The 9,755-nt window shown below is 56.2% G+C and overlaps 5 protein-coding genes across 5 annotated transcripts; all 5 read right to left on the reverse strand.

The window, feature by feature from the left end:
* Positions 1–369: 369 nt before the first annotated feature.
* On the reverse strand, positions 370–1,698 carry DQ04_06621000 (beta-tubulin; the record flags this gene model as incomplete). Its single annotated transcript, XM_009314794.1, has 1 exon — positions 370–1,698. The coding sequence occupies one exon, from the start codon at positions 1,696–1,698 to the stop codon at positions 370–372; it is 1,329 nt and encodes a 442-aa protein (XP_009313069.1).
* A 513-nt stretch (positions 1,699–2,211) lies between these two features.
* Positions 2,212–3,567, reverse strand: DQ04_06621010 (putative alpha tubulin; the record flags this gene model as incomplete). The annotated part of the gene is made up of 1 exon (XM_009314795.1): positions 2,212–3,567. The coding sequence occupies one exon, from the start codon at positions 3,565–3,567 to the stop codon at positions 2,212–2,214; it is 1,356 nt and encodes a 451-aa protein (XP_009313070.1).
* Positions 3,568–4,215: 648 nt separating this feature from the next.
* Positions 4,216–4,638, reverse strand: DQ04_06621020 (calpain-like cysteine peptidase; the record flags this gene model as incomplete). The annotated part of the gene is made up of 1 exon (XM_009314796.1): positions 4,216–4,638. One exon carries the CDS (start codon positions 4,636–4,638, stop codon positions 4,216–4,218), a length of 423 nt encoding a protein of 140 aa, XP_009313071.1.
* Positions 4,639–5,065: 427 nt separating this feature from the next.
* DQ04_06621030 (hypothetical protein) lies at positions 5,066–5,902 on the reverse strand (the record flags this gene model as incomplete). Its single annotated transcript, XM_009314797.1, has 1 exon — positions 5,066–5,902. One exon carries the CDS (start codon positions 5,900–5,902, stop codon positions 5,066–5,068), a length of 837 nt encoding a protein of 278 aa, XP_009313072.1.
* A 1,602-nt stretch (positions 5,903–7,504) lies between these two features.
* Positions 7,505–7,879, reverse strand: DQ04_06621040 (calpain-like cysteine peptidase; the record flags this gene model as incomplete). Its single annotated transcript, XM_009314798.1, has 1 exon — positions 7,505–7,879. One exon carries the CDS (start codon positions 7,877–7,879, stop codon positions 7,505–7,507), a length of 375 nt encoding a protein of 124 aa, XP_009313073.1.
* Positions 7,880–9,755: the final 1,876 nt, after the last annotated feature.

Here is a 9,755-nt window from a genome sequence, read left to right on the forward strand (position 1 = left end):
CCAGCGGTGCGAGCGCACAGGGAGCGCGGAGCACAACAGGCCCCACGCCACACAAGTACACACACACACACACAGAGAGAGAGAGGGAAGGGGGGGGAGGGGAGAAAACGGACAGACAGGCAGTCCTGCAGACGCCCCTCTGCTCCGCACCCCTCCCCACTCCCCACCCCCTGCCGGTGTGCTCGCCGACGACCCTGCCCGCCGCCTCCCGGGTTGAATCAACGGAAGCCCGCGCAGAAATTCCCCAAATCAAAAAAAAAGGAAACAAGAAAACGAAAACGAGCGGGAGAGCCGGGGCCGGGCGCCGTACATTCTTGTCCCCACGCCCCCGCACTACCGCATAGCTACCGTTGTTGCTTGTGCTCCAGCTTAGTACTGCTCCTCCTCGTCGAACTCGCCCTCCTCCTCGACGGTGGCGTCCTGGTACTGCTGGTACTCGGACACAAGATCGTTCATGTTGGACTCCGCCTCGGTGAACTCCATCTCGTCCATGCCCTCGCCCGTGTACCAGTGCAAGAACGCCTTGCGGCGGAACATGGCAGTGAACTGCTCACCCACGCGGCGGAACATCTCCTGGATGCAGGTGTTGTTGCCGATGAAGGTGACGGCCATCTTGAGGCCCTTGGGCGGGATGTCGCAGATGGAGGACTTGATGTTGTTCGGGATCCACTCGATGAAGTAGGACGAGTTCTTGTTCTGCACGTTGAGCATCTGCTCGTCCACCTCCTTGGTCGACATGCGGCCGCGGAAGAGCGCGGACGCCGTCAGGTAGCGGCCGTGGCGCGGGTCTGCAGCCTGCATCATGTTCTTCGCATCGAACATCTGCTGCGTCAGCTCGGGCACAGACAGGCCGCGGTACTGCTGCGAGCCGCGGCTCGTGAGCGGGGCGAAGCCCATCATGAAGAAGTGCAGGCGCGGGAAGGGCACAAGGTTCACCGCCAGCTTGCGCAGATCAGAGTTGAGCTGGCCAGGGAAGCGCAGGCAGCACGTCACACCAGACATCACAGCGGACACCAAGTGGTTCAGGTCGCCGAACGTCGGCGTCGTCAGCTTCAGCGTACGGAAGCAGATGTCGTACAGGGCCTCGTTGTCAATGCACATCGACTCGTCCGAGTTCTCCACCAGCTGGTGCACAGAGAGCGTCGTGTTGTACGGCTCAACGACCGTGTCGGACACCTTGGGGGACGGAATGATGGAGAAGGTCATCATGATGCGGTCCGGGTACTCCTCGCGCAGCTTCGAGATGAGCAGCGTGCCCATGCCGGAGCCCGTGCCACCGCCGAGGGAGTGGGCGATCTGGAAGCCCTGCAGGCAGTCGCAGCTCTCCGCCTCCTTGCGGCACACATCCAGCACAGAGTCGATCAGCTCCGCGCCCTCCGTGTAGTGGCCCTTGGCCCAGTTGTTGCCAGCGCCGGACTGGCCGAAGATGAAGTTGTCCGGGCGGAAGACCTGGCCGTACGGGCCAGCGCGCACGGAGTCCATCGTGCCGGGCTCCAGGTCGATCAGCACCGCGCGGGGCACGTAGCGGCCGCCCGTCGCCTCATCAAAGTACACGTTGATGCGCTCCAGCTGCAGGTCCGAGTCGCCCTGGTACGTGCCGGTCGGGTCCACGCCGTGCTCGTCGCTGATCACCTCCCAGAACTTCGAGCCGATCTGGTTGCCGCACTGGCCGGCCTGAATGCACACGATCTCGCGCATCTTGAGCTCAGTTGTTGTTCAATGAAAATAACGAAATGGGATCCTTCAAAGGGGTCCTGGCTCTCCTCTCTTTCTCTCTAACGTCGGGTTTTCTACACCGCGGGCGCCGGAGAAAGCAAGGGCAAGGGCACAAGGCACAGAAAAAAAAGAGGAGCAGAGCGGACGCACAGCTTGGGCGGCGGGGAGGAGGAGCAACGGGGGAGAGGCGACAGGGGCGTCCCCCCACCGCGCCACAGCACAGGAACCCGAAATCCCGGGAGCCAAGAAAAAAAAAAAGACCGAAACTAAAGATACAAAAAAAAAATGGGGCCGAGGGGCATCACTGCTCCTCTCCTCTTCCCACTACATCGTAGTCCCCCCTTTTTTTCCTCTTTCCTTCCTGTGGGGGTTGCCCACTTACTCCTTCGCCCCTGAGCCCCCTCTCCCCCGCGCGCGCACGCACGAAGGCAGTCAAGCGCACACGTACACACACAAGCGGGCACCCGCGGCGGAGGGGGAGCGGCGGCACCCTCTCTAGTACTCCTCCACATCCTCCTCGCCCTCCATGTCCGCGGACTCCGCGCCGACCTCCTCGTAGTCCTTCTCGAGGGCGGCAAGGTCCTCACGGGCCTCGGAGAACTCGCCCTCCTCCATACCCTCACCAACGTACCAGTGCACGAAGGCGCGCTTGCTGTACATCAGGTCGAACTTGTGGTCGATGCGCGCGAACACCTCCGCGATGGCAGTCGAGTTGGCGATCATGCACACAGCGCGCTGCACCTTGGCGAGGTCGCCACCGGGCACCACCGTCGGCGGCTGGTAGTTGATGCCGACCTTGAAGCCAGTGGGCGACCAGTCCACGAACTGGATCGTGCGCTTCGTCTTGATGGTCGCGACGGCAGCGTTCACGTCCTTCGGCACAACGTCGCCGCGGTACATGAGGCAGCACGCCATGTACTTGCCGTGGCGGGGGTCGCACTTCGTCATCATCGACGCCGGCTCGAACACCGCGTTCGAGATCTCCGCGACGGAGAGCTGCTCGTGGTACGCCTTCTCCGCCGAGATCACAGGCGCGTAGCTCGTCAGCACGAAGTGGATACGCGGGTACGGCACCAAGTTGGTCTGGAACTCCGTCAGGTCCACGTTCAGCGCGCCGTCGAAGCGCAGCGACGCCGTCAGCGAGGAGACAACCTGGCCGATGAGACGGTTCAGGTTCGTGTACGTCGGGCGCTCAATGTCGAGGTTGCGACGGGTCAGATCGTAGATCGCCTCGTTGTCAAGCATCGCCGCAACATCGGTGTGCTCGAGCAGCGAGTGCGTCGAGAGCACCGAGTTGTAGGGCTCCACCACGGCCGTCGACACCTGCGGGGACGGGTACACCGTGTAGCCCAGCTTGGACTTCTTGCCGTAGTCCACGGAGAGGCGCTCCAGCAGCAGCGCACCAAGGCCGGAGCCCGTGCCACCGCCCACCGCGTGGTACACGAGGAAGCCCTGCAGACCAGTGCAGTTGTCCGCGAGCTTGCGGATGCGGTCGAGGCACAGGTCCACGATCTCCTTGCCGATCGTGTAGTGGCCACGAGCGTAGTTGTTCGCGGCGTCCTCCTTGCCGGAGATCAGCTGCTCGGGGTGGAACAGCTGGCGGTAGGTGCCCGTGCGGATCTCGTCCACCACCGTCGGCTCCAGGTCGAGGAACACCGCGCGCGGCACGTGCTTGCCGGCGCCGGTCTCAGAGAAGAACGTGTTGAACGCGTCGTCCTCCGCGCCGATCGTCTTGTCCGACGGCATCGCGCCGTCAGGCTGGATGCCGTGCTCAAGGCAGAACAGCTCCCAGCACGCGTTACCCACCTGGCAACCGGCCTGGCCGATGTGGATGCAGATCGCCTCACGCATCTTGGAAGAAAAAAGAGTCTTGTGGAGTGTTTGAAGAAGAGCTCGAAAGCTTAGCTATGACTAACCGCACAGCGCGAGGCACGGGCACGCGTGGGAGGGGGAGTCAGAGAGAGAGAGAGAGAGAGAGAGAGAGAGCGGGAGCGGGGGAGGCGAAGGAGGAAGTAACAGTGGTCAACTAGCACACACACACACACGTGGCAGCGCATTTTAATATGACTGAGCTAAGGATGTGTGTTTTTTTTTGTGAATCTTCACATTCTTGTTTGCGGGAAGCTTCTTGTTTGTATTGTGCATGGCGAGGAATGGTTCTCCTTGATTCCCTTCTTTATCAGGCGCCATTGTAGAAATGAGAGGTATAGAAAACATATCAACTACATCTGTAAGAGATCCTTGTGGCGTTTATATATATATATATATATCGATATAGATATTTTTGTACTGGAGACTGCCACAGTATTTAAGTGAAACCAAAGAGCTGATGCGGATGTTTACGTGAAACCTCACGCGAGGGGCGAGCAGTACACAGCAACCCCAGACAATTCCGTGTTAGATAAACGAATAGACGGCGTTGAGACACCTTTCTACGTGCATCACATATAGGCGCATATTTTTTTTTCTGCTGGACACATAACAAGGCCTTCCTTATTTTTAGACCAGCGTGGCCCTGAAGCGCAGGTCAAAACCATCCGTGACGATTCCCTCTAGGTACGGCTCCGTCTGCAATGGCGGCACGACGAGCTCGACGATGAGAAGCCCACTTGGCATCTCACGCCACATCTTTGCCTTTCCCAAGGCCTTGATGATATTGAGGGCACCAAAGTACCCCGTGATTACCATATTGTAGGTTTTTGTATCATTGTAAAAGTACCACTGGCGTTTTTCCCGCATCACGATGCGGTAGAGGAGTCCAGGAGGCGCTACTACCTTTCCCGTGTCGTCACTGGTACTAAAGCAGCCAATGATTTCGTCGCCGTGGACTTTTGGGCGGCCGTTCCGGTATTTGATGCGACTGGTTGTAGTGGCTGCGGCGAGGTCGTCTGCCTGCCTTTTCCGCGAGGCACCACTGCCCATCTCTAAACTGTTTCTTTATTTTTTTTTTTTCTTTCCGGCCCGTTCTGTGTGTGCGTGTGTGTTTTCTTTTGTTTGCTTTGCAACGTGCCACGGGTCCTTGGATCTGTGTGTATATACGTTTCACTAGCCAATCCAGCGAGTACAGCCAACGGCGTGGGCGAACGCACGTCCCCCGCTGCTTGCTGTGCGCAAACACTGAGGATAGTGTTGTAGAGAAATGAGAGAAGAGCACATCAAGACGGCCCCCGCACAGCAACAGAGTCACACAGAGACACACACCTGCGCGCGACAAGCTGCAGCGCAGAGTGCTATTCTCAGTTGCCGGGTGTGGTCCATTTTCCTCTTTTCTTGCTTGCCTTCTTTTCTTCTAGTCTCTCCCTTTGACACGGCACACCGAGAGTTAAGACAGAACGGCGGACAGGCACCTCTAGATGTAAAGCGTTTTGAAGTAGTCCCACCACTCGTGGCCAGGTTCCCCGCAACGCCACGCGGCGAAGCACGTGTCGGGGTGCGTTATCACCGCTGTGACGCCACTGCGCGTGATTTCTGCACCAGTTGTGCCGTCAACCACAATCAGGCGCGGGAGAGGCGTCACCGGTCGCACCATAAGACCCGCATCCCGTTTCACCCACGTCGCACCGTTGCGATGGGTGCAGTGGAAGAAGCCGTACTGTCGTGTCACGTCCATCATCTCTTTGCCTGCCAGCGAAATGGCAACAACGACAAAATCCTGGCGATGCGTCTGGTGAACGGGCTGGAGTCTCCGCATAAATGACAGCGATCGCTCCGACTCTGTGAAGAAGAGTAGGCCAACCAATCGCCCCCGCAACAACTCCCTGTCGCCCTGTTGTCCCGACGGGCCGCTGATCCCGACAATGTTCTTGAGGTAGTCGTTGAGGATGTCGTCGTGGGCGAAGGGAGTAATGCGGTTGTCCATTGTCTTGAGCTCCTCGCGCAGTGCCGCCCGCTGCGTGGCGCCGTCGCCACCATTTGAGCGGCTGTCAGGGTCCTTCGGCTTAAACGTAGCATCCATCGTCATGCGCAGCAACTTGGTGAGGGTCATCTGCTGCCGCTCAATCATTGAGAAGTCCTCCACGCCAAACGCCCGCCGCACCGCAGAGGAGTTGGCGCTCGCAAACGTCGTTGACGGCCCACCGGTGGTTGCACCGCCCTTCGCATAGGCAGCCGCCTGTTGCAGCGTTGGATCCGTCCACCCGCCCGGACTACGGCGGGATGTGCGCCGCAGAATGGCGGAGCGCCGCATGTGCGGCGGCCACGGAAACTAAGAGTAGGAGGAGGAGGAAGGGAAAGGGAAATGGAAAGACGCCGTCTCTTTCGCCTGCGCCGCCCTTCCCCCCCTCCTCTCCCCCGCGAGTAGCAGCACAGTGGGCTGGAAGCGGGCGAAGGGGGAAGGTGCAAACAGCATCGCAAGCAAGAACGCAATACGAAGGCGCACAAGTGTGTGTGTGTGTGTGTTTTGCGTGAAGTATTAAATATATATATATATATATATATTTAATGCACGTGCAAGGCTGAGAGACGAAGATAAGGGAAAAAAACAACTCGCACACATTTTTCTTTCGGGGGGTCGCTGTGAATGTAAAAATGTGCATAGTGAGAAATGATTGTGTGCGCACCTCTCCAATAAACACAAAAAAAATTTTGAAAGCTTATGTACGTATGTATGCGTGTATGTACGCCACCGCAGCTCTCCGCAGACACACACACATCAAAAGATANTATGTATGTATGTATGTATGTATACCAGTGTAAGTATAACGAAAACAAAGGTACGGAGGCGCTTTTCCCACCCCTGTCACACAGACACACACACAAACACACACACACCAGCTCATCCACAGTGATGAGCAAAGAAGGAACACATTTTTAACACAATACCCAACAGATGATGGCCTCTCGTCCCACCCCACCCCATCTTCACTCCTGCTTATACTTCCTCATCATGATGGTAGTGGTTACAATAATGCCACGGTACGCGTTCATGGTGAATAGAGTAGGAGGGGAAAAGGTCAGAGTACAGACTTATGTTTCCCGTCAACCAACGCCACTTCGCTCCCCTTCCTCTCTACTTCCAACGTTTTCTGTGCGTTTAAAATTCACGTTTCCCTATATTCCTTTTTTTTTTTTTTTACAATCCCACGATTCTTGAGTGTGTATGCCGACAGCAAAGAAAATAGAGGCTATCACCACCATTATTGGGACCAACAGCTATCGCACCCCGTTTCTTTACAATATCCACACACAGACACACATACATACATAGACACACACATACATATATATATATATACATACATCTCCGCGTGTGTGCATGTGTATGTCTCTATATCTGTGAGTGTGCATCTACATAACTGCGCCGTTCATCAAAAGAACAAACAGAGCCGCGGCAGCAAAGCAGCACGACACGTCCGCGAGAAGCGTGGAAGCTCCAAGTCCTTCTGCCCGTTCCAGCGCCTTGGCGAGGAATGCGGGACCCCCGCGAAAGAAACGCAAACCACAAGGAGGGGTACTAAAGGACCGAAGGTAGCAACAAAAAAGGAAAAAAAATGAAAGCACAAAGTAAAACAAAAAAAAAAAAACATCCGCATGTAAAAGCATGAGCCCAACAAGAAACACAACATTTCTTTCCCCTCGCAACGCAAAAGGTTTTGTTTATCCCCTTTCTCATCGTTACTTCACCTCCCACCACAGACTCAGCGGCGCTTGTACTCCTCCGAGAGAGGGAGGGCGTCCATCTTCACCTTGAAGCCGTTCACGCGGCCCTCGATGAACATCTCCGTCTCGCACGGGTACACCACGATGGTCGCCACGTACTCGCCCGNTTACTTCACCTCCCACCACAGACTCAGCGGCGCTTGTACTCCTCCGAGAGAGGGAGGGCGTCCATCCTCACCTTGAAGCCGTTCACGCGGCCCTCGATGAACATCTCCGTCTCGCACGGGTACACCACGATGGTCGCCACGTACTCGCCCGTGTCCAGCCGCTCCAGGTGCGTCTTGCCCAGCGCCTTGATGTCGCAGTCCTCGCCGAATGTCACCTTCACGTGCATCTCGTACTGCGTCGTGTCGTTGTAGTACGCCCACTGCTTCTTCTTGTTGTTCGCGATGCGGAAAAGCAAGCCGTTGCCTTCGCTGAATCCGCGCACGATCTCGTCGCCTTTGAACGTCGGCTTGCCATTCTTGAAGTCGATCTCTGGTTTCGAAGAGGCACCGCAGCCCATTGTTCGCCAGCGTTTGTCTGCTTCTGTCCCACGGCAACAGAAGAGAGGGAGGGAGAGAGGGAGAGAGAGAAAGAGAAAGCAAGAGAGCAGGGGGAGAAAGCGGTGGGGAGAGATTGCCCGCATCATAAGCCAGGAACAAAACAAAAAAAAAGGCAGACTCGTCATGTCTTCGCACCTTCACGAAACGTGTTGCAGGCGCATGGGGTGCGTCATGGCACGAGACAACACGCATCGGTGCAGCCATCCCGTCCGTGTTTCTACAAAGGGATATACAACATATGTTGCGCAGTCGAGACCACGCGCATTCGCAGAGCGCATCACGGGAGGAGAGAGGCAGATAGCCACACGAGGGAGAACGAAACACACACGTACACAGAGACGCCAATAAAAACCCCAACCCATTTCACACACACACACACACACACACACACAGACTCACACGCAGACACACATGAGGGAGAAAGGGGGGAAACAGAGGCGGAGTCGTGCAGCAGGGAGAGAGCTCCTTTCGCGCAACTTGCATATGTTCCTTCCATTTTTGTTTTCTTTCTCCTATTTCCCAAGTCCTGAAGAACCAAGAAACGAAACGACAAAAAAAAGGAAAACAGAAACAACCAAAAGGAGAAGGGCCTGAAGGCAAAGAAAAAAAAGGAAAAGGAAAAGGTATTGGGAGGGCCTCCGCACTTTGATGCCGTGAGGCGCTCCTATCTCTGGCACTTGCTGCCCTCCATCCCCCTTCCCGCTCTTTCCTTCTTGTCGCTGTTACTTCTTGCGCAAAGCAGTGCACGCATGCGGTCTGTTCATCCACCGTGAGCGTAGTCTTTCTCGCTCACCGTCCTTCCACCGCGCAGGCATACCCATTTCAGAATCCCTTTTCCACATCCCATCTGTCTGGGCCCGGCCGTCACAGACCGTTGTCTCGGCAGATGCCAGCAATACGCAGAGGAGTATTTTGGAAGTTCTGGCACGTCTCACTCTCTCCCCCGCGCGGCTTGTTGGTTTGTTTCGGTTGATTTTTTTCGAAGTTGTATTGGTTTTCTTCATATATATATATAGAGAGAGAGATATAGATATAACGTACGTGTGTGTAACGTTGTCTTCTCCGTGTGTCTGCATCAGTGGGCAAACGAGAGTGTGCGTGTGTGTCTGCTTCTCACGTCCCCGCCCCCTTTCCCACACAGTGCCGCAACCACCGTCTCCGCGGCGCCCAGTGCCGCCCCTCCCCACCACACACACACACACGCGCAGCCGCACGCACGACACGGAGAGTGCGCCAGCGGCGGCGGCTGGCGGTGGTGGTGAGAAACACAGGCCGCAGCCTGCAGGCAGTGGATTGCCGTCTATATGCAACTGCGTTCAGCCACATTCACCGGGGAATCCGCTGCAGAGCAATCCGCCACCCGAAACGGCAGGTGAAGGTGGAACGGGGCGGCCCGCTCCCTTCGTCCCCCACCGCAGCACGCACCAAGGCGCACATACCAACACCGCACACGCAGAGCAAACGACGTATCCACAACAACAATAAAGACAGGCAACAATCATAAGAGAAAACTCAAAAAAAAGTACACAAAAAAAAAACATCAGTCAGAAAGAAACAACCGATACTAGATACATCCTCTACACATTCGGGATCTTTCTCTTTTACTTTCACCATGTGGTGTTTTTTTCCCGGTTGTTGATATTTTTCTATTCCTTTTCACCATCAATCATGGCTCCTCTGCCTCTTCTTGCCTTTCCTTCTTCTTTGTCTTTCTCCGATGTACCCCTAGTTATTCGCCTCCTCCTTACGGCGCTTGTACTCCTCCGAGAGAGGGAGGGCGTCCATCTTCACCTTGAAGCCGTTCACGCGGCCCTCGATGAACATCTCCGTCTCGCA

This window comes from Trypanosoma grayi (assembly GCF_000691245.1).
Source record: "Trypanosoma grayi strain ANR4 Tgr_662_V1, whole genome shotgun sequence".
Lineage (NCBI taxonomy): Eukaryota > Euglenozoa > Kinetoplastea > Trypanosomatida > Trypanosomatidae > Trypanosoma > Trypanosoma grayi.